This window comes from Idiotropiscis lumnitzeri, chromosome 9, assembly GCF_059441095.1.
Source record: "Idiotropiscis lumnitzeri isolate Australia: NSW breed Sydney's pygmy pipehorse chromosome 9, RoL_Ilum_1.0, whole genome shotgun sequence".
NCBI classification, from domain to species: Eukaryota; Metazoa; Chordata; class Actinopteri; order Syngnathiformes; family Syngnathidae; genus Idiotropiscis; species Idiotropiscis lumnitzeri.
Window position 1 is genome coordinate 11,301,137 of NC_142399.1, and position 24,957 is coordinate 11,326,093.

The 24,957-nt window shown below is 40.7% G+C and overlaps 1 protein-coding gene across 2 annotated transcripts; it reads right to left on the bottom strand.

Moving 5' to 3' along the window:
* Positions 1 to 944: 944 nt before the first annotated feature.
* tnfaip3 (tumor necrosis factor, alpha-induced protein 3) lies at positions 945 to 19,825 on the bottom strand. 2 transcript variants are annotated; one of them, XM_088304857.1, is made up of 10 exons: positions 19,267 to 19,825; positions 15,466 to 15,820; positions 7,901 to 8,091; positions 7,673 to 7,814; positions 7,204 to 7,374; positions 6,756 to 6,936; positions 4,979 to 5,615; positions 4,657 to 4,900; positions 3,405 to 3,613; positions 945 to 2,717 (listed from the first exon to the last, which is right to left on the bottom strand). In XM_088304857.1, the coding sequence occupies exons 2-10, from the start codon at positions 15,770 to 15,772 to the stop codon at positions 2,409 to 2,411; spliced, it is 2,391 nt and encodes a 796-aa protein (XP_088160983.1). In that variant the 5' UTR covers positions 15,773 to 15,820; positions 19,267 to 19,825; the 3' UTR covers positions 945 to 2,408. The 2 variants fall into 2 exon arrangements, with proteins under 2 accessions (XP_088160983.1, XP_088160982.1); XM_088304856.1 differs by having other exon boundaries at positions 4,657 to 5,615; positions 19,267 to 19,811.
* Positions 19,826 to 24,957: the final 5,132 nt, after the last annotated feature.

A 24,957-nucleotide genomic window follows, 5' to 3' on the forward strand; every position in this document is an offset into this window, starting at 1 on the left:
CAGACTTCAGTTCACACGCACATGGGGACTTCACAAAACAAAGTATATTTTCCACCGTGTCCCTCCACGCTAAGTGCATTTGGGTTAGTGGGAAAGCAGATAAGATATACTGGCGTGGCACAAAACGAAAGGAGATGGAATCCAGTTTGAAAAAGGAGATGATGAGATGAGAGACGGGCAAAGTAATTGAGTCGCGCAACATTAAGAATTGTGAAAGGAAGAGAGCGAGGAAAAAGCCGTAATCTTAAAACAAAATTTGTACTTTTGCGATTGATTTAAAGTAATTCATATTAGAACGGTCTTTGTTTCTGAGAAAAAAAATATGTAAACAAAATGGCAATCTTAAAATAAAATCCATTTAAATTTTTTTTTTAAGATGACTATAATGTAATTTTTGGATTATTGGGAAATTGTATTCAAAACAATTATGAAAGTCGCTTAAGATCTTAAAAGATCTCTTAAAATTCCGACTATTTCATAAAAAAAAAAAAAAAAAAAACTTAATTCGCATAAGATTAGGACTTTCCTCTCCTAAAACTATAATTTTACACCAGCATGATTACCATTTTTTTTTCATGTATGATTGCTACTGTATTCTTGTAAAATTACAAAGATAACTTGAATCTTGGGGGAAAAAAAAATTGAAACTTTTTATTGTGAAACTATCAAAAATGTATGTAGTGTTGAAAGTTTCCTTCCCAAGTTTATTCTTGCTTGATTACAATTAAATATATATATATATACATATATATATATATACATATATTTTTTTTTTTTCCTGGACAAAAAAAAAAAAAAAAATCACAAAATTCCAACTTAATTTTATAAAAAGTATTAATTTTGTAGTATGTCACTATATTACAAGTATGTAATATAGGTATTATTTGTATTATTATATTTGTGTAAAATTACAACTATTTTCCTGAGATTATGACTTTACACTCTGATGATTACAACTTTATTACTGCAAATTTGTTCTCATAAGAATACAACTATTTACGCAGAATTTATTATTCTTTTTTTTGGTAAAGATCACAAATAACACTTCTTTGTTTGAAGAGCATCTTGAAGCAATAAGCAAAATTAACGTGATGTCAGCTGTGAAAAATTGATCTACAAGAAAACATTCAAACAGAAATTCAACAATGAATTGACAGTAAATTGAGTGATATGCTCGTCCCTTAAATGTGACATCATGCAAAGGAGACGGACACTTTTTGGCAAGTCTCTACCCTGGTCAACATTTACTTTACATTTTAACATTTAAAAAAAGTGCATTTCAGGGATCACAATTGCTGGAAAATATACTTGTCAGAAAAAATTCCCATGTAGGTTTGGACACCCATGAATTTGTTTAGCATGAGCGGAAGTAACAAATACAAAGGCAGAATTCCCTCAAATGACTTGTGGAAGATGCAATCACACTGTATTGATTGTTAGAGCTTGTTTTTTTCCTTTTGTTTTTCTTTTTTTTGGCAAGAACATTGAAGGATTTGAATGCAAGGTTGGGGACAATTTTGATTGGTTGCAACTCTCATTCATTGGAGAACAAACACTAAGACAGACAGACAGACGGGCATGGATGCGTCCAGAGATGAGGGCTTGAAATTCTTCCTTGTGTTCTAAAACAGCAATTCCCAACCACTGCACCACCAGGGGCCATTAGTGTTTCATCCAATTCCACAAGTTTTTGTTTCCGACAAATATTTTTATGCAGCCATCTTTCTGTAACGTCTTATGATGCTAAACCATGGTGCCAAATCCATGGCCAATCATGTAGTCAATGGTCTTTGCCATGTGTATGCAAATACACATTTCTATTTTTGTCAAAATCAAATCGTGTTAGCAATCATCATGTTATTTATTTTTAAGGTTAGTGTATTATGATTTTGAAATATGGTTTGGGGGTCAATTACTTACTGGCTTTGCGGAATCCATTTTTTGTGACATTTTAGTGTAGTCGTGTGGTGAAAGACTTTCCAATTGAAATATGCGCCGCAGCTTACTCAAGGTTGGGAATCACTGATCAAGCCCAAAAAAATAAATAAATAAAAATAATTGGATGCTTACGGTTGACGTACAATCATTGCGTCCGGCACAAGTGGGCAGGTACCTCTAAATACATGTGCGGCTGCATCTCATCGGATGGTCATAATTGCACAAAGAGGTATTGTGGAGGCCATGTCTACTATGTTCGCACACACGCATGCGTGCAAGCACGCAACGCACACTCACACGGTTGCTTATCCCCCCCCCATGTGCACACACACACTCTTTCTTCACATTCTACATGGGGGAGGAAAGGGCGTAAAAAGGTGAGTGGGTGGGGGACAGATGGGGCGTTGATTTTCAGGCCATAAGGTTACTAGTTAGACACTAGTGAGTTAGTTGGTTAGTAGGGCGGGGGTTCATCCACGGTAGATCTGTTTGAAGTGGTCGCACTCGTTGCAGTAGCCCTGTTTCTCCTGGTTGGCGTAGTGGTCGCAGCCCTGCGTCCGGCACCGCTGCTTGGACTTCTCTTTGGGCGCCTGCGCCCGCCGGCCGGCATCCCGGCCCTGCCCACCCCGTGTGTGGCACTCGGGGCAGAGGTCCGTGCAACCCGGGGACACGTTGCTACAGCCGCTCCGCCGGCACTGCGTCTGCGTCTGCGTCTGCGTTTGCGTCTGCGTTTGCGTCTGTGACTGCTGCGTGGATCGGGGTTTGGTGGCTCGCTCGCGCTGTTTGGGCAAACACGACAAAGGTGGAAGGTAAGCTCATAAAATAAACACCTCATGAAAATTTAGAACTGCCTATTCATACGGCAAATAAGATACAACAAATACTAGAGCAGTGATGGTCACGCTGACTGACACTGACTTTCCTCTCCAAAATTTTGGGGCAGGGGGGGGGGGGTTACAATTCAGCACCCGCGGATGCACTTAGTCACTGAATTTAAAACGCACTTTGTCACTGAATTTAAAAAATATATATAATTTTTGGGGGCTTTGTTCGTTTTTTGTTTTGTTTTTTACGGGGGAGCAAATACATTCTTATGGGAAACCTACTGGAGGTTAATCAGTGTTTTTTTTTTTAATACATTTTCATTCTCAGGTGTGGGTAAAAAGTACAAGCAATGGGAGACAGTATAAATATTTTGTATCCTATCCCGCAAGTACTCAAGGCCAAACAAATCAAGATAAAAAAATTATTGTAGCCATAAAACTTTAAATTTCTCAAGCCCACCGAGTGTGCCCTGCAATATACATATACAAATAAAGACATATTCCCCCAAATATATACATGTTTTTTTATCAAAAATTAGAGGCTGGATGAAATTGCCTAAAATAAAAATGTATTTCAATGTTTTTTTCCCCCTTAACTGAGAGAACATTGACATGATTTAAATGAGAGGAAGTGGCACCTACCACGACAGGCGGAGGAGAGTGTGGCGTGCGATGGGCCACCTGGTTGAGCCGCGCGCTTTGCTCTTTGACGTAGCATTTGTCGCAGTAGCCCTCCAGCATGGCCTTGCCTAGCGCGCCGCAGCCCGGCCCGCGACATCGCGTGGTGTTCTGGAAGCCAGACTCCACGCCATGTCGGCCCTGTGCCGGGGCCGGGGGAGGAGGTGTCAGGTCTGCAACGGGAACGCGCAAATTTCGTAAAAAGGAGATAGTACGTGGATCGCTCCTTCTTTTCAATTTCAATTGGCCAATAATCATTTAAAAAAAAAAAAGGAGTTATCGTTACTAATGTTCAAACTTTTGCCGTCAAGTTTACCCAACAAAATTAATACAGTGGTATGTTGTTCTACTAAGAAAAGAGTACTGCATTGTATAAAAACAAAAGGCAGTAAAGGAACTAATAAAGGAACATAACTGTTATATTGTGGTACTTGTGTGTTGCCTTGTGATTGGCATCAGGGGAGGGACTCCGAATTGCTCTTTGTGAGTGTTTTCATTTTGTATTTGTGACTTTGATCTGTTCTATACATTTCTGAAAGTGAACTGGCATCTGCGGCTCTCCTTGCCCACTTGCAAGGGCATTACCATACCTTAACTGCACCATCTTTTTCCACTTCAGACGAACAGTCATTGTATACTGGCTTTAAAATTGACTAAGCAATGGCTCAATTAGAAAAATACTTTTAAGTATTAAAATCTAATTCAGTCCGATGGGCTGTTTTTCCATAAAAATGTCGATTTTTTCCATAAAAATTTCGATTTTTTTTCTTTTAAATTAAGAGTTCATTTTTTAAATGTGAAGTTTTTTTTCTTGCGAATATTGACTTTAATCTCATCAAATTGGGACTTTTTGTAATCACAAATTTATTCTTGTTTTAGTTTGACGTAACTCACACAAATTATTTCTGTTTTGTTTAATATATCAAATTGCATCTTTGGTCTCATATTCTGACCTAAAATTAACTTTCTATTAGTTAAAGATTTTATCCTCAAAATGTCTTAATATTCAACTTGTTGTCTTTTTTTTTTAGTTTGAGACAAAATTGTAAGATTTTTTTTCCACGTTAATTGTGCTTTTTTTTTTTTATCTTGATCTCATTATTTTTACCCAAATATTTTAACAAGTAACAAAATAATCAGACACGTTTTCATTTCTTGATTTTTGATTGCCAATTGAAAATGGTAAGAATGAATGAGTGATGTTGAAATAACTTACGGTGGTTGGTCTGATAGTCTACGTAGCAAATAGTGCAGAACCCCAACTTCTCCGGCGTCCCAAAGAATTGGCAGCCGGATCTTTTGCAGGGCCGGGCGAGCGGGGCCTGCCAGGCGGAGCCGTGGCCCGGGGTCAGGGTAAGGCACGGCCGTTCGGGGTCCCTGGGCTGGCTCCAAGCCGAAGACGAAGCCTCAGTCCTTGGCTTGCCGGGCTGCGGCTCCCCCGCTTCCAGGGTCTGCTGCCTCTGCATGCAAGGCGGACACAGCCCGTTGAATATCCGAAAGGCTTCCTGCCTGCACATGCTGCAACGCTCCGTCTCCACCTCGCGGGGCCCCCACTGGTTCCACCCAGGATTCTGTGCCGCGAGTGCGTGAGGGGCTACGGCGTCCGGACCCGTTCCGGCACCGGGTGGCGCGTGGTTCTGCCTGGAGTTGAAGCAGCGCTCGCAAAGTCCGGCATGCTCCACACTCAGGGTGAAGAGGCAGCCGGGGGTTTTGCACTTCATCGCATGAGTTTCGCTGTACAAGCTGAGGCTTGGCGCGGTGGGCGGCGGGGCCGAGCGAGGGCTGGACAGCACAACCACCCGGCTGGACGAGGATGATGACGGGCTGCTGCTCCGGCCCCCTCTGGAGCTTCCCTCGCTGCTGTCCGAGCCGCCGCTGCCCTTGGTGTGCACCAGGCCTTCTATTCTGGTGGTAGCGGTGGTGGTGGCCTGGCGTTTCTCGAAACACTCGTGGCAGTGCGGCTGCGTGTCCACCGACACGTAGAAGGTGCAGCGTGGCGTGGCGCAGCGGATTTCGATGAGGGAGAGCTGCGAGACGGCAAAGGGTGGTGGGCGCTGGGGCTGGGCCGCCCACGCCTGCTCCTTGTCCTCCTGCCAGCGCTGGTACTCGTGGTTGACCAGCTGCAGGTAATCCTCCATCAAGTTCATGTCCTCCGGCAGGTTGCCCTCATCCAACCTTTTGGACCACAGGCATCACAATGCTGACCTTCTAACTGATTTCTATTTGTGTTTGTGTGCGTGTGTGTGTTTTATGATGCGCTACACAATTTCAATAGCGTTTCTATACAATTCACTGTTCGTGTCCCCGCAAAATGGCAGTTTAAATTTTTTTTTTAATGGGTTCTTACTTGGGCCTGACTGATAGGGATTTTTTGAGGACGATGCCGATTCCGATATTTGGCAAGGTAAAATTTTAGTAAACAACCGATCATTTTCAAAAATATATATTGAATAACAACACTTTCTGGATCCTTTAAAGCTTATAAAAGACAGGAATTACATGCTTAACATTTGACTGTTTGTTTTTCAGTATTTAGTTTTACAACAGACAGAAAATCAGCAAAACCTTTTTGGGATAAAAAAAAGGGGGGGTCATCATCATTTGTCATTATCTTTGTCTTGTGTTGTATGGGTGTTTAGGATGTTTATTTTCAGAAAAAAATTGTACTGCGATTTTTCCGACAGATATTGCGTATAACGTTCTTCACAGTGTACATTGACATTTAGAAACGTGACGGAAAATGTCATTATAGCAGTAAAAATAATAATAGCTTTTACTGCAACAATGCAAGGACACTAAAGAGGTTTTGTGTGTGGGGGGGGTGGCAGTTCTTTTTCAAGTTTTTAAAAACTACTTTGTCAAGTATAATTCTGGATTTATGTGTAATTGGAAAATAGTTTTTTTTTTAAACCCCAAAATGTTTTCATGTTCAATGTTCATATAGGCACACGATAGCTTGGTGCCTCGCATTCAAGCAGCGGCGAAATAAATGACCTTCCAGACTACGGGCGAGTTATGTTTTAAATGACTAAGGCACTGGTTAGCGTGTAGTATAGTATAGTATAGTATTTCCAACAATATTTCAAAAATGTTTTCTTTGTCACTTTAAACTCACAAAATTAAGGCTCTTCACAGGAACAGCAACTTAATTATTTTAATATTTGCACTCTATTCTACTCCTTTCTTCATCGTCATATACGTGCATTAAGATATGCCCTGGTTTACATTCTTGCTGTCCACGAGGTAATAATGTTGCTCAGCCATGTGATATGGTGTTTTTTTGTTTTTCTTTATAGATTTCCTGAATGCATGTACCGTGCGGCGTTGATGATGCGCGTGGTGTCGTATCCCAATCCGATGACCGGGATCTCGATGAGCAGCAGGTAGTCTTTGAGGAGCCTCTCCTTCAGCTGCTGCTCCATCTCCATCAGGAAGTGCACTTTCAGCTCCTCAAAGCCTCCTCGTCCGGGATTGATCAGCGGCACGGCTCGAATTTCTTAAGGGGGAAAACAACGGGAAAATTTAGTTTAAAAAAAAAAATTTAAGCTTAGCTCCTCATGGGCAACATAGAGTTGGGGGTAATATATTTGAGCAAACATCTGTTTACAGCAACCTGCAACCAGCTTTTTAATGCAATTGGTTGATATTCTTGGGATAGAGGGGGTGGGGCAGATGGGATCGTGTGCATTTTTGCTAATTCCTTATATTGGGTACAAGGGGAAGAGCAATACTGTATTCAACTCAATGGACACTGTGTGCTTACCAGGGCCGCTGTCTTTGATGGTGATGAGGGGCGCAAAATGCTGCGAATCGTAGCCCAGCACGATGGGGTACTTGTAGCACTCGGCTGGCGGCCAGTGCAGCGGGAGATAAATCCCGCCCACGTTGAGGGGGGAGATGGATGAACCCGATTTCATACTCCTCAGCACCTGGTCTGTTGAAGAAAATCACTTTCCAGTTTTCCAGGGTAGGAATAACAGCCCTGTTCCAACTTCAAAACCTACTAACGTGAGCTGTCCGATCCATGTTATCCACCCCCAGACCACCCACCAAAAAAAAAAAAAAAAAAACTTGTTACTTGCAATTAGTCTGACAATATTTTTTACAGGCAAAATAATTAAAGTAAAGTCTTATTCAATCTGTTTTGAATTAAAAACATGTTTTCTTGTAGTTTGAGACTTTATTCTCCAAATAATTCTTTCTTTCTTGCTTGTTGAATTTGCCGTGTGTACCTGCGATGACAATGATGGGTCTGCGGAGGATGTTGGACAAGACAAAGATGTGAATGTCCTCCAGCGAGTCAAACTGGAGGCCGTTGCTGGTGGAGACCGGAGACGCCATCGTTACGATCTTGTCCCACTCGTCCTCCCAGTTCTGGAAACCGTGCAAGACATTTGTTAATTTATTGAACAAAATAAATGAATGGTACACATTTTAATAATGGAGGTACGTCTTGTTACCGTCGTGGTGTATCGGAGGCCCGTCTGGGTGAACTCCTGGGAGTGCAGAAGCTCAGCCTGGAAGCGTGCCCGAAAGACGCCGGTGTCCGTCTCTTTTAAAACTCCGTGGAGGGCTTTCCGAAGGACCAGGTCTGTGTCTTGGACACCCAGCATGTACTGGGAGGCAGCGTGCAGCAAACAGTTGCCGTCGCCTTCACACACAGACACACATATACACACAAAATAAATAAATACTTCATATCATTCTGTACTTTAGCCAGATATAACTGCATACAATACAAATGACTTGACTGGAAAGAAAAAAATAGCAACAGGGAAAGTAGAGTAAATTAATTTTAAGTTGCAAGAATATGGAGATATAATAAAAGAAGTTGTGACTTTATCCTGAAAAAAAAAAAAACATTGGGGGAATTTCACGTCATTTATGTTTCAATTTAACTTTTTGTACCAACTTTATTGTATCATATTTATTCTCATTTTTTGTGGCTATTCTTAAGAAGGGTTGTCTTTCTTGTGAAATTGTGGCTTTATCCTTGCACAATGTTCACTTTTGCTTTTTTAAAGTCTATTTTAGTTCTCTGAATAGACTTTTTTTTTTTACATGCAATATTGTTCACAAATATTTTTTCGTTAAATTACAACAATCATGGAATCAGTTGACTCGTTTCTCACCAAATCTTAACTTCATTTCATATTTTATCTTTTCCCCCCTACAAGAATTAAGATGTGATTATGTCACATCTTAATTATTGTACTATTTTTATTTTAGTTGACTTAATTGATATATTACTTCCCACTTTATTTGCTGTACTGTCCTCAGAGAACCATCTACTGAGTTTCGGGGTTGCAGGGTTCATTGCCCGGCCCAACATATGCAACTTTTATTTTCCGTAAATTGTGCTGTTTTACTTTAACGCAAGGGTGCCCAAAGCGTCGATTGTGATCGACCAGGAGCTTGCAGGCGGGCTGTCGGTCGATCGCATTGGCATACAAACCTGTTGCATGGCTCACTGCGCATGCACATACAAAGACGCTAACTAGCAAAACTATCAGTTACCATTTTGTTCCATATACGCTAAACCTAATAAAAAAGTATAAAAACGGTATGGGAACATGTAAGATAAGTATTTCCATACAGAGTGAGAGGAGGATTTTTGTTTTTTTTGCAGTGGGCTCCGTGGCAGGGTGGCTCGCACTGGCTGAAGAGCAGGGAGAAGCGGGCGGAGAATACAGTTATAGATAAGTTTGTGAGAAAACTTTGAGCTGCATTTAGTGTTACATAAAACCTTAATTAAACATCAACTTAGTTCATTAATGTCACGAATAATCCTGATTGAATGACTCACTATCCACACTCGTGAAATCAGAACGTGTATGTGCAGTTGCTAAAAAGAAAAAACACAAAGGTGTTCAAATTGTATAATGTGTGCTCTGTGTGTAGTCAAATGCAAATCTAAAAGAGCATAATTGGGCCTTGTAGGAGACATACTGAATGACCCCACAATTTAAAAGATTTCCCTCGTGTTTAATTAAATTTGTACTTTCTTTATTTTGACTTTATTCTACTTTGTAGTAATACTTTGAATTTTTCACCCTAAAAGGATTCATTTTCTTGCTAAAATGTGACTTTACCCACATGCAGTTTTGACTTCTCACTTTAAACCAAGTTTACAACAAATGGACCAAACAACAGCATTCAAAGACAATTTAACCACGGCAATGTGAGCAATAAGAACTAAAGTGCACGGATAATTGCAGTACATTGTGTGTACACATAAACACACACGCGTGCGCGCGCGGAAGGATCGGTGTGGGGATTTTCCGCACTGTGGGCTTGATTGTGCAATTAAATGATGCTCACATGTCTGAAAGAACAAACAAATCAGAGCTTCTCCTTTAGAGGTCAGCCATGAGAAGCAGTGTGAACGTAAATAAACAACATCTCCCAACTAGTGATGTCACCATACCAAAATTCAGTACGCTAGCAGACTTTGATTTATTTTTGAAGGAAATTAGCACATTTTCAAAGAGATATCACCTTTCGTCATAGATGTTAAAACAGGACTTAGTTGTGCATGATATACACTAAAACTTGATCGATTGGCCGATTTTTGTGTAAAACTGTCAATAAATGCATTTCAATGTCGATAAAAGAATGATCACCCGCAGCGCATACTTTGCAATCTGTGTCCAGTATAACAACCAATCAGAGACAGAAAGCAGGACTACACTAACTGACCTGTTAGCTTATTACCCCATAGCAGCGCCTGATTTGTAATTGTTTCGTTTGTTTTTGGTTTTTTTTTCAAGGCCTTGGTACTTTTTGCAGGTGCAATCAAACTACAGCATTGTGCTGACTTAAAAGTCTCCTTGAGTCTTTCTGGCGTCATGAAAGATTGTGCAGAGCCCTGTTGTTGCCACACTTGAGGACAGGAATTTCCCAGCTTATGCTTTTCATCTTCATCCTGGCTCGTCAAACACAGCACTTAGCCGGACTTTCCGTGGAGGGAGAGGAGGGGTGGGGGGGGGGGGGCGGAATGCTGGCGCGTTATCTTGTAACAGCAAGCGCTACTGCTATCGTCACTCACATCAAGTATGAATGACTGTGCGTCTGCTTAACACGCCATGTGGGCAGTCAGAATGAAAGTGCGATCAGTCGGGCAGGCAAAAGTATCGGGACATGACACATTCCACGTAAAATGGAAGAAAACTCGTCATCGGCTCTTGTGAGAAGGCTTGTTGGAGGGCATCGAGGAGATTTATGTCCGTTTGGGAGCATGTTCGTCCATACTAAACAATGCAACGCCACAACTTGATTCTCATAGCCATATTTTCACTTCCTCTCTTTTATTCTTGTGATATTTCTGCTTTTTTATTTTAATTCATTGAATGTGTTGTGGTATTTTAATCTCCGTTAAATAGGCATTTAATCTAACGGGCAACTTTATACTACTAGGAATTTGGCTTTGAATTGTCCTATTTTTATTTCCATCTTGTAATTTGGCATTGTTATCAAATATTCTGACTTTTGGTACTTCCAGATTTAGACTTTATTCGCTTAACATGCTTGCGATATTTCATGCTTACGATATTTCAACTTTTATAGACACTTCCTAGGTGGCAAGTTCAGCGTACTTCCTCAAAGCACAACATAATTGATTTTAAAAGCAGCCTGGTGACCGGGAAACAAATAAGAGCAGATTTAAAAAAAAAAAAAATATTATCTAGTAGATAGTTTTATAAATGTTGATTAAAAAGTGATGTCATCGTAATAGCACAAGTACCAGATTATTGAAAGATCACCATTTGATACTTGACATAAATTAACAATATGGAACACAATAATGATCAGCATGTTGGCGTGGCCCTTGACAACCATTGCAGTTTCTCGCATGGCTCCTTTTTAAAATGAACTGCCCACCCCTTTGGTATTTCATACTGTCAGAACCGCACCCAACAAACCAACAAACAGCCGATTAAGGTGTGTTTCGTGAGAAAACAATCTGGACGCTGCATTATCAGGAAAAGCCTGTATGGCCAAGGCGTGTGTATGCGTATTATTATCATTGTCATTATTATTATTATTTTTGGAGATACTCAATTTGCCAGAAAAGTCGTCACAATTTTGCAAGCAAATACACTCTGGAGAACAAAATTGGGTTGGGGGGAGTTTAAATCTATACAGCCCCTAAAGTGACATGAGGGGTACAAAAAAAATGTCATCCAACGTTCTCTAAATAGAAAATGCCATCGATAAAATGTTTGATCGAAAGCATTGAGTGTGTTGTAGGCAGCGTGTAGCGGCCGCCAAACATGAAGAAGTGTCATTTAAACCACTAACATTGACGGAGTATGCCGCTGAAGTTCCATGTGTCGGTTGCAGCTTTAATTCTAACAGCTATTTTTGGGCTATCAGGGAAATGCAAATTAGTATGGCCGACGCAAAGAGCCGTGCTCCATATGACCTTTTCCAACTGGCTCTTCATTGACGGACTTCTGCTGTGTGTGCTTGTGCGTGCGCGCGTAGAGCTCCAGTGACTCAGCAGCAGATATTCAATGAGTGTGCGCGTGTGTGCGTGTGTGTTTGCGTCTCCTCTGTTGAATGTCACATCTGGGTCCTTCTTAGACAAGCGTTTAGCTCTGGCATGTGACTGTGTCGCACTTCGATGAGATCATCGCCGCACGCCAGGACGTTGTGTCATCGGCAGCAGGCAGCCAGGGACGCTTTGTCAACTTCAAGGTGCTTTCTGAAGAGGAACTGAGGTTGTGTGAGCGAGTGTTGTAGAAGCTTCTGAGTCAACACACAGGACGAGTTCCTCATCTTTGCTGTCATGGTAACGCGTGCATAAAAGGTGACATTACTTCTGCTTCCTCCTTCACCAGTTTGGGCTGATGCTTCCCTTTGGTGGCACATAAAACGGCCCACAACGCAATTCATGAAGCAGCTTCAAGCAGCAAACAGGCCCTTGCAACCCCTCTTCATTGCGTATACTCAATTAATTGCAGTATAGCATCAGCCATTTCTAGAGGGAAGCCAGTTCGGTTTGGGGATCGTTTGGGCAAATTCCTGAATAGGTTTTTGTCAAAGTACAAGCCCTGGAACAGTGACGATGACAAGCTAAACATGGCTCTTTGATGACAAAAAAATGACATGATGCACATGAATTTTCGGTGATGAGACGAGACAGGACGAAATTATTAGGGCGTGGTCCGAGCGTGGGGAGCATTGATTCCACTGTTACCACTATCTGTTTGTATTGCATAATCCTTAGTAGTTGATTATAAAGCCTGTGCTATAGAGCAGAAACCTAGCACGCCCATTTTTAAGCAAAACAGGCTAAAATCTTTTTGAGTTTTTGTCGATTAAAAATAGACTAGAACTAGCACGAATAGGAATGACTAAATGTGATGAAAACTAAGAAACCTTTTCATCCAAAAGACTAAGACTACTCAAAATCTAAAATGCCCGCCAAAAACAACGCTGCCCTGGAATTGGTCAAAATGGCTTTTTGTTCATTTTCAGGCATCAGTCCTCGAGACTTATTTGTGTATCCGTTTGATAAAACGCTAACCTTTGAGTTTGGTGTTTTCTGCATAATCATACTTCACAGCCATCTATGCTCACGCATAATGACAAAAACTTAATCCAAGTAAGTTAGGCTTTAGCATGGCTTCTCAATCTAATATACGCTTCATAATTGGGAACAATTTAACAACATCTCAAAGTTGGTTTTGAAGGACCCTTGAAAATACCCGAAAATGGCTGCTACAAAACAAATTGATAGATCCACCGTGTCTTTTCAAGCCCAGCTTCTTGAGACTTTTTGGGGGTTTTTACAGAGGTCTACAGACTAGTGTTTATTTTGCCGAGTAAAACTGACTTGTGGGGATGAATATACATCTGAATGTAAATCTACAAGACATTCATGATTCCCCCGCACCCCCACAAACAAATCACACACGGACAAAAATGCATTTCAAAATTAAGCCAGTTTACGATCAGCTGCAATCAAACAAAATCTAAAGGAAGAGTTACACGAAATTATCCTAAAATGGTCACATAAAAAATGTCAGACTTCCTCAGTCATTTCAGGTTTGACCTCTTTTTTGGAAAATTTAGCCAAGTATAGCCATAATAGACATTCGCACCACATTTCACGTTGCCAAGTGACATTGGCTTCCAGGGGTGAATCCCCCCCACACCAAAAAAAAAAAAAAAAACAATAAATAAAAAAAAAAAAATCTATGGAGTGCTACTAAGCCAATGAGGAATCACGTGCGGGACCTCTACCAAACATTTATTTTTCACAACAATGAACACAGCTGCACATGGGTGATGTTGGAGTATGAGGGCACTCTCAAAGTGACCAGTAAGCCATGTGGAGTCTTGTGTACACGGCTTGACAGCTGCGCTTGGTTTATTACGAGGTAGGTAAAAGAGCGTGGTCACGTTTGATTTAACGAGGCCGATCAGGCTGTGACACACCTGATGGCGCAAGGGACGGTGTAAATCTACCCGGCGACGTAAATCTATTTAAGAACCTGCGAGATTTACTGCCCTCCTGCACACACAGCGAAAAAGAGGGGGCAGACCCCGGAGTTGTAACTAAAATGACGTGAAACCACAGAGTTTCCCCAGCATGCTTCAAAACGGGTGCGTGGGCGCTAGGATGTTCTGTGCCTTTTACGAAAACATGACTTTGTAACATTAAAAACCAACCAGGGGAGACTAAAAGACTAAAGTGGGACCCAAGAAGCCCTCACTGTCCTCATTTACAGTAACTGCGCAAGCAAACGTGAAATAAAGCTGACTCACCGACGTTCTTTTTCAGCTCCTGTATCACACAAATGTTAGAAGTTTAAATTTGCAACTTAGCTTGTCAATGTGGCTAATTAGCCGATTTGTAGCGGATCTGAGGCAAGACAGGAGTCATTATGGGAAAAGGCACGTCTTAAGGACAAGGGGATTCATACGGATGGAAAGACACCGAACGTCATGCTTGGAGATCAAGAAACGGTATACAAACTAGAAAACAATACCAAAGAAATTGGGAAAGGGGATCGTATTGTTTGTGCAGACAAACAACAAACCGCAAACTTAGATAAATTGCAACAGACGACATGTTCAGTTCGGAAAAAGACCGAATAGCAACACAGATAAAATGAAAGTACAAGCAAACAAAGTTATTCTACTTAACTTGGACTACCAAAATAACTCAAAAATGAAAAATATAATTTTGTTAAAGAAGTAAAACAAAAGAAAAATACATATAAAGTAACTGAATCAAAATATTGAATTTATAAAACTATAAGCAGAGTGAAAATGTCTTTCATTTTCGTCTGTGTATATTAGGAAGAATTAAGAAGGAAATTGGCAAGCAGTCATTTGAGAATGATAATTTACTTGATGACACTACATTTTACGAAAAAAAAATTCTTAGACCCGACAAATACTCCAGATATTAAACAAATACAAATAATACAAAAAGCAATCAAATCTAATCTAAATCAAACCATTTCTGAAAAAAAATAAACAAATAAACGTTTCTAAAAAAATAATTAAAACACAAAAGTCTAAACCAAATAAAAACTTACTATAATTAAAAAGTATATGTATGTGTATATATATATATATGTATGTGTATATATATATATATATATATATATATATATATCCTAAACTATTTTAACGGTGCAAGTCACAAAGCACTCGTCGCTCTAGCTCACCTAACCATTTTTTATCCAATTACATTTCCGAAAACGGGCCAATACCAACAGTTTTACGGTAATAAAATCCCTGAACTTTGAAAAAAAAAAAAGACAATAGATCGCAGAACACAACTCCGATGGGAGGAAAGACAGTGGACATTCCACTTTAAACAAAGCCACCGGTGGGGCTACAACCTCTACTTCTCACCAATCAATACTTCCCACAAAAAAACACAATAATAATACCATTGAATTCAGGACAAGGGGATTTAAATGTGCGTCTCCCACTAAGAAAGAAAAAAAAATATTTCGGGAAAAGACAGAATCCTAGCAAGCACGACGGAGTCATTTCTTACCATTCGTGCGCAGGGGAACCATCTTCTTCACCTCCCGGCACCAGTTGAGCTTCTTCTCCTGCTCCAGCGAGGCCTGCATGGCCCGGTCCAAGATGGCGGCCTGCACCACCTCGCGGAAGGCCTGCGGGAAGTGGTTCATGGCGATCATCTCGAGCGTGTAGCGGTGCATGCCGCGCAGGTGGTGCATGAGACCGCCGCTGGCCGCCGGCTTCAGCACATCATTGGGCACCCGCTGGCGGATCTTCACCGCCTTCAGCAGGTTGGACACAAACAGGAATTTGGGGAGGAAGTTCTGGCCTTGCGACATGGCGGCAAGGAATGGGAACCAGCAGAGGGCGGCGGTAGAAGGTGGAAACTGCAACAGAGGGAGATGGTGGAGTCAGTTCTGCCAGGAAACTATGTCTCATCTTTTATTTAATTTTAATTGGATTGTTAATTCATATGGGGCGGTGTTTCAATCCTACAATTAGCTGCTGTTTTTTTACAGTGTATTTGTCAGCCTGTGGGGGATTTGGAACTTTGGGATTGGGTCAAAACATTGTAAATGCCATTTTATGCGCCACAAACCCGATTGATTGATGATTTTTTTTTTTCCCAAAGTTTTTTTTCTCATATTTACATTTTTAAATGTTTTTATAATTCATTGCTTTCAAGCATATTATGACCCCTGCGATTAATCGGCAAGCTAATTTAATTGGACAACAAACACTTTAAAAGTGGTCAAAAATCAGTCTAATTTTTACTTTACTTATTCCCACACACATTAACGCGTTACATCATAACACAAAGAATACAATTCAAAGAAATGCCCCCCCCAATACATTGCCACGACCGAAAAAAAAAATTGGTCGGGCCAAAATATTTTTGTTAAAAAAACTTTTCATGTAAAATAGCAACTTTTTCTTTCAGTTATTGCAAATTATTTTATTTTCCTTTCTGACTACAAAAAATTGTTGACACCAAAAAAATATTCTGCCTCAAAACTATAAATAATGAAAATAAAAGCATATTTGCATCTGCAACAATGTCCAGCTCCACTCAGTTTATGGGACATTGTGTAATGGCGGGAAGTGAGGAATACCGAGAAAGACAAAAGATGTGTGGGGCTCTTGAAATATTAAAAATAATATTAAAATGAATATTAAAAATTACGTAAATAAAGTGGTATTTAATGACTGCAAAGCTTGTAGCTCGGAGAGAAAACATCCACACGCAAACTCGGACAAGACAATTAAGAGAACGCAAGTCATTGAAACTTATGGTCATTTAAAGGTCCATTTCACTCAAATGAGCGGTCAACACAGCGTAAAAAAAAAAAAAAGCACAGGAAGTTGGAGGTGACAAGTCAGGTGACGAGTCAGGTGACAAGTCAGGCGTCCCTTCAGATGCAAATTTGCTGATGGGACAGCAAACAAAAACCTGCTGCTGAGAAGTCAGAAAGTCTGCCAGACTTTGCTTGTCTGACTCGTCATCTCCAAGTTCCCGCGCGCTCTTTGTGCATTGTGCTGAGGGGAAAATACATTCTTATGTAACGTTAGACATTTTCACACTGCATAGAAAAGCCATGCTTTTCCTCCCTGTAACTTTTTTTTTATTCTCAGAAATTGACTACAGTTTTGCTTCTCATTTCATTCTTCGATCTATTTACAGTAAATTATTCCATAAAAATATACTCCATTTGTAAATGATATCCTTTTTTTAAGATAACGCATTTCTTCTGAGAATATTACAACTTTTTATTCATGCATGATACTAAAATTATTTTGCTCAACAAAATACTCTTCATTTTTTAGGTAAACACTTTTCTCGTTACTAAGAATGCAACTTTGTCACTTATTTCAACATATTTTTCACGAGTTCAGCATAATTCTCATTGCTAGTCATTTTACATTATTTGTTTCTTCACGATATAAAAATGAGAAAACACAACCAATTAATCAACTGGCCAATTTAATTGGCTGATATGAGCACTTTCAAAATACTTTGTTTTATACTATGTGTTAATCTTTACAACAGAGAGAATCATCAGCATTATAATTCATTTATTTATTATTGTTTTTTAATTGTATTTATTATTTAAAATTGGTTGATTTTTACCCATTACAACCAACAAAGACATTCAAACATTACCTGCCAAAATAAATTAGCCTATTACTGTTCATTTTTCTCTCTGTTATAAAGTTTAAGAAATACTAAAGGACAGCGTATTGTAATGTAGTCTTTAAAGTTTAACTTGTTTTGTTGTAATATTACAAAGTTTGTCTCGTCATTTTATGTCACCACTCTTGAAAATGAATAGTTTTTCCAGGGCTGATACCGATTATTTGGACTCATGGTGGCCAATATGCGATATTTTAAGGAAAATATACTGATACAAATAATACACTTTCCTCTTTGTTAAAATGCCCTTTAAGCATGATTATTCAACAGTCTTTCGCATTCTGCAAATGCGAAAGGTCTTTTTTTTTGTTTTTTGTCTTGAATATATAATTTCTTGATTTTCATGGCAGTATTTTGATGTTTATCGCCCCCACAGTGTGATAACTCATCGTCGACTGCCCAAAAAGTGTTGAAAGTTAGTTGGCATTTTAATTATATCAACTTATCACAAATAATTTTGGGAGGAACGTCCGTTTCCAGTGATGGAGTGGAAATCTCCAGTACCCGAATAAACAACAGGCAGACAGCGGTCACACTACAGAGATGGCTTTTATGCCACACATAGTCGTTCCCTATGCGTAGCTTGACTTAAAATGCTTCTCATTGCTCATACTTGTCCCAACACAGCTTCACACTGCTTCGCACAGACACTTGCTCACAGGCCATTATGTTGTTTTGAATAGCTACGAGACGATAAGATTGTGTCTGAGTTTTTTTTTTTTACGTTTAAACATTTTCTTGTTCTGTAACAATATAAATGATCTTTTCAGTCATAGTGATTTCAATTACTACCAAAATAATCTCGAGTCATTTTTTTTTTCAGAATCGAGCAGCCCTACAAAATTATATTATTCCATGCTTTTTGAAGCCTATAAAATTTTTATAGTGCCCTTAATTCTTAACAAACATCCAATATTGACAACATTGAAACACCATTTTGTTCCTTTATTACAGATCTTTCCCGTGACAGTGCTGGAAAAAAAAGATTTGAATTTTGTAGTCACATACCTATAAGGTGTAAGGTCAAATAAACCCATGTAGCCAACTGCTGCCATACATAAAACAGAATAATACCAGCCCTGTGTTCAGCTAAACAAGCTCACGTTTCACAGTGACTAAGTCAACTTGTGAGTCAGTCATGACAAGACCATCATTACTTCCAACACTTTTTGGTCCGTTTTTGATTTCTCCAAAGTAAAATGGGTGCCTTGACTCAATAACGATTGGAAAAGACTGCTCGAAGGGGCTAAAATTTGGCCCCCCGCGCCTTGTGATTGACACCTGTGCCATTGTCGTTTGTTTCGCGTCTCCAACAGCGGCAGGTGCACAAGTAAATAGGGGGGGGGGGGGTCAACCATACGACACACAATTAGTACATGTGCTGACGTAATCCCAAACGACAACAACAAAGGCCGACGAGGCCCCCGAAAAGCGTCCGCTCCTGGCGCCTGGAGCCTGGCTAAACAGCCCCCGCGACCGCCCGCTGGTCGGAGGAGGATGACGTCTTTGTAAACAATGGCTGTCGTGAGCCGCTCGCTCCCCTCTGCCGATTCGAAGAGGCCCCACGCTGCCACCGCCTCCTCGGGCTCGCCTGACAAGCCCGAACCGAGTAAAGGAGACGCGTCGTCGAGCCGAGCTTACCTGTCCGACGTGCGCGGAGGCCTGGTGCTACAACAAAGGCCGCCGGATGCTCGGCAGCCTCGTCCTCTCGCTCGGCGCCATTCGAGCTTCTCCTGTCGGCTCGGCGATTTTTTTTCTTTGTGGGGGTTGGGGGCGGGGGAGTTGGTGACGGTGAGGGGCACGGCTCGCACTTTGACGAGCCTTCTCGTTCACAAAGTGCGCGCGTGGACGCCGACGTGAGCGTTTAAAACCACGTGGAAAAAAAGAGAGGGGGGGAAGCCCAAGTCAAGGGGATTTCCACGCAGGGACTTTCCGTCCACCCATTTTTTTCGCTCCTTCACTCAATTCTCCCCACCCCCTCCCCTCCCTCACCCATCTCTACGGCTGTACACTGAGCGCCGCTAGGGGGAGCTCCTATGGCGTAAGCGTAATGTGAAATACCGCGTACAAACATGAGTTTCGCGTGTATGTAATGTAAAATACCGCGTACAAGCCCCAATTACGTAAGCGTAATGTCAAATACCGCGTACATACCAAAAATTTTTTTGCGTGTACAAGACCCGCCACGCGTACGCACAAACTAGATTTTACGCTTACGGGTTCTCTCTCTCTACATTGCAAAACGCAGATTTGCGCTTACGATGCAGCCGCGATAACTGTGCCACAATTATTAACCAATCAGGAGTCGGACACTGGGGCTGATTCTGATAGGCTGTTTACTGTCCAATCGCATTTTACAACAGTACGATGTCCGGGAAGACTCAAACAGACAGTGGATAGAAGAGTCTTCTGCTTTCTAACACGCAGTTCTTGTTGTTTTAGTAATAATTCAAAACTGTTTTTTTAAAATATTATTGTTTGGTTCAACAATATTGTCCCTTTAGTTCTTCATACTTCTATAAACGTTTTTGTTTGTTTGTGGTTTGTTTTATTTATTTATTTATTTTAATAATCAAACATCACCACTCTGAGTTGTGCATTTGCATCTTCATCGTTAGATGGCGCTATGGTAGTTTTTTTTCTCAAATAAATTTCAAAATATCCATATACAAACAATTAAGGTACATATTGAATACAAAAAGCTGCATAGTTGAACAACAAAGATGAGGAAAGGAAGAAAAAAAAAAAAAATAACAATCGTCTCAGTTCCACATTTCATTTTTCTCAAACAAATCAGCCAAGGAGATGTTAATCCTTTTGATATGTTGAAGTGGTTATAGGTAGGGATGTCCACACGAATCTTGGTGCCAATTGATCACCATTCTTGGACGTTATAAGCAATGAAAGTACAATGATTTCCAATAGAGAGTTTGTAATCGGCCCCTTCAGTGACTCTTGCTGGAACATGGGAAGAGCAAGTTTTTCAAGTGGTCACTTATTTCTTTAAATCTCAAAAATGGATAAGAAAAATTATTAAAAATATATATATATAAACTGAGCTTGTTAGTGAAAAATGGGCCATCTTGGATCTTGTCCTCCTTTAAGAAGTGCTCACTACAAAGCACTGCGGTCTTAAAAACATGAAACAGATAGTCACTGTGGCTGGTTCATGTGGCCTTCTTTGTAATTTCAAGGATGTAACTGGAAATTGAATTGGAAAACATTAAAGACAGCATTTAAAGATTAGCTTCCATTCCGAACTGTCCAGTTCCACTCTCTTCACTCCAATTACCCAATTTCTCTGACGTTCTAGGTCCACACAGTGACATGAGATGATAATTTAGTTTCCATCAGGTTATGGTTGGAATATCCAACCGCACAACTGGACATGATTTTCTTTGAGCTTCATATGCTAGTCACAGGCAAAGGCAATACAATACAGTGCATTGTTTTCACTGACTAAGATACATTGAATCATGGGTACGGAAATGCCCGGATGTTCGAAATTGTCACTAATTTGAGTGCGCTGTATTTCACACATGCGCATTCCCAGATCAAATAAAACATTTGTTTTGAGTTGATGTGGATGTAAAATATTTGGTTTTGAGTTCATTAATGCACATGTGAAAATATTACGTTACAGTAATTAAATGTTCATGTGTTTAGTAATTAATAATGTTTTTTGGGGCAAATCAAATAGTAATTAATGTGTCATATCAAAGAGGGGCTTGAGTCCGTTTTTTGAGTGTACTGTGCCTTCTGCGTCTGGTTTAATCAACTCTGGAACTGAATTTGTATTGGTATCTCTATTTTACTATTAGAAATAACAAAGCTAAACCTTGAAAAAGAATGAATTATGAACTTTGTTATAAATCGTTATCTGTGGACATTAAAATAATGATCAACATAGAGCAATGTGATCATAGCGCTGATCGGTTCTCATCAAGAAATCCTTCATTTCCATAAAAACAGAAACTGTTCAACACGTCTTAAAATATGTATGCACAAATTATAAAAGAAGACTGACAACCTTCCCAAGTGTCAACACTGAACTGAGTCTTTTTGCATTTCAGAAGACACTTGGGCTTGTGCTTCCCTGAGGATCTTTTGTCATTATCAAGCTCTTTTCTGTTTCTGTTTTTTTTTTCTCATAATTGCTATACTTTTTGAATAAATTGCAAACTCGCACGTGCCCCAATTTGAGAACCATCATAACTCAGCATGTCTACTTTTTTTCCCCCTTTGCTTTAACATGATCAAATCAAAGCGTTTGCTGGTCTCCAAACGCTTGTACTCGGCCTTGAAGCGACGTCAGGCACGTGACGTCACGCAAAGTACCAAGAGCGTCAACTCTTTGCATTCTTCTATGGCGTGGTGTATGGTAGGCGTCTTTACGAGGCACACGCGTGAAGTACAGGGCAGGCACTTGAAGTACCTCCATCGACGATGCACCAGCATTCAATTTCTACTGTATGTCACCTGACATGGGGACGCGAATCATCGCTGAGCTGTTCATCATCCTTGGCCTGAGTTGGAGCTGCACAGGTGAGACACTTACGGAAACGGGCTGCTAACGTTCATTAAAATAATAATAAACGCACGGGGGAAACGTGATTCTTTCTATTTATTTCACTGGCCGTTATGGGCCTCCGTAAAAAGCGAGACACAATGAATTATAGAATACGCATGGCATCGCATAATATATAAAATGAAAACAGCGTGCCTGGTGTGTATCAAACCAAGATATTTAAATGAACACGTCCTGCTGCCGCTCACTGATGGTGTAGTTAGTACACTCGCCTGAGTTGTGTACGGGCACCGTGGGTTTAGTTCCCACTCAGTGACGGTGTCTTTGTCTATCCTGTGACTGGCTGGCGACCAGTTCAGGGTTTGGTGCGCCTTTCTCCCGTAGACAGCTGGGATAGGCCCGGGACCCTGTGTACAGGATAAGCGGTGTGGATAATGACATGGACATGTCCTGCTGCCCTCGATTATACGAGTGAGTGTGGCTTTGTGCACTTTGGGACTTTTTTTGTACCGCAGCACCCCCGTGAGGCGTAAATTTGCTATGGCCGGATGCAGGGAAGACGCTCAGATTTTTCTCTGCCGAGGTATACGTTTATTTTCAAATATCAAATCAATTGCTGTCTGGTCTTAACTAGGGCCACATAGATATCCGGAAGAAAAGCAGGAAGGTGTTGACATTGTTACGCAACAAGCCACTCGACTTTTCGCGCGCCAGGTGTTTGCGTGGCTCTCACGTTGTTGTTGCTGTTGTTGTTGCTGCAAGCATGGCTGGAGTGTCCGACCGACTGGGAGCTCTACAATTGCCACTGTTACCACTTTTCAAAAAACTATAAATTGGGGGAGGCTGCTGAGGAGTATTGTCGCTCCATCGGAGGACACCTGACAAGCGTTTGGGACAGTCATTAGATGGTGACGCGCCTCACACTCCCACTCTTACCACACTCATGTGTGCGTCACTGGCTCACTCTTTGTCCCTCCCTTTCCTGCAGTACTGGCTGAAACAACTGGCAAAGGACATGGCCTGGATCGGCCTGTGGCGTGAGACAACCAATAACGGGTGGGAGTGGAGGGACGGAAGTCCTTACAATCCGAATCAGGCGTAAGTGTACTTCTAGAAAGGAAGCGCAACGAAGCTTTTGAACGCAGACGCCGCAACAGTGAAGCGCTCGAATGGTAGCTCCAGCTCGTTCCTTAATACATATTGATGATGATGATGATGATGACGACGACTTATAAAAACAAACGAGTATGCGAATAATTTAAGGATGGAAAATAGAATTGTTCATGAAACAAACCACCGTCCTTTTGGGTGAGAAAAATCATCACTGGAATAATTTAGATTATTCAAGATTATAAAACAGCACTTTCAAAACCTAAGACCACTTAAAAACCCTAACCCTAATTTAAAACCCCAATTTAAAACCCTAACTCTAGTTTAAACCACCATTTGAAACCCGACTTTGAAACTCCAACCCTCATTTAAAACCCATTTATTTGAAGCACTACAGGTTTGTTTAAAATACCTACTTTGAAACAAATTTGAAATCCTAATCCCAGTTGAACCAATTTAAAGATAATTTATACCCCAACTCTCGTTCAAAACCCTACTTTAGCCACCTTAAAAACCTAACCAAATTGAAACCCTAACTCTTAACCCTAACCTTTGTTTGAAACCCTACTTTGAAACCCTAAATCTTGTTTAAAAGCATATTTGAAAATTTAACCCTCTAGTAAAGCCGAATATGAAAACCTAATCCTGGTTTAAAACCATAATTTTAAATCCATCCATCTTCTGTATCGCTTCTCCTCATTAGGGTCACGGGGGGTGCTGGAGCCTATCCCAGCTATCTTCGGGCAGTAGGCGGGGGACACCCTAAACTGGTTGCCAGCCAATCGCAGTGCACACAGAGACGAACAACCATCCACAGTCACACTCATACCTCGGGGCAATTTAGAGTATTCAATCGGCTTGCCATGCATGTTTTTGGAATGTGGAAGGAAACCGGAGTACCCGGAGGAAACCCACGCAGGCACGGGGAGAACATGTAAACTCCACACAGGATGGCCGGAGCCGGGATCGAACCCATGCCCGATGCTGTCTCTCACTGTGAGGCCATCGTGCTAACCAGTCATCCACCGTGCCACCTTAATTTTAAATCCTAACCCTATAATTTAAGTTTTAATATTTTCTGCGTACCAGGAGTACGTAATGCGTTTTTTTTTTTCTTTTAAGTTGAGTTTTTGTAAATAGCTTTTTGGGTCCCCTCGCTTGTGTCCTACTTTCTTCCTTTCCTCTGTCCACTATTCTTAGTGCGTATTTGTTTTGTTCTTGCGAAGACGTTTCGTCACCGCGGTTTTGTATTCTTTTGGAGCTCAAATCAACTGGTTCTCTCAAACCCTTACGTGTGCGTGGTGATCTATTCGCTGGCTGTAAGGCCATCCATGACACAATCAAAACCCACATTTAAAATCCTAACTCTTGTTTAAAACCCGACATTGAAACCCTAATTTAATATCTCAATCCCAGTTTAAATCCCTAAAACCCAAAATTTTACAATACAGTACATCTTTATTTATATATTATATAGCGCATTTCACAACAGCTGGAGCTATAACAAAGCACTTTCCATATGGTGTAATATAAATTAGAGGGAAATTAGCACACAGTTAAAAGACAAACGACAAATACCAGAAGAACAGCAACAGTCTCAGCTGAGTCGAAAGCTAAAGAATAAAAATGTCTTCAAACGAGTTTTAAAAGTGGACAGAGAGGGGGCTAGCCTAACATTTAACAAAAGGTCATTC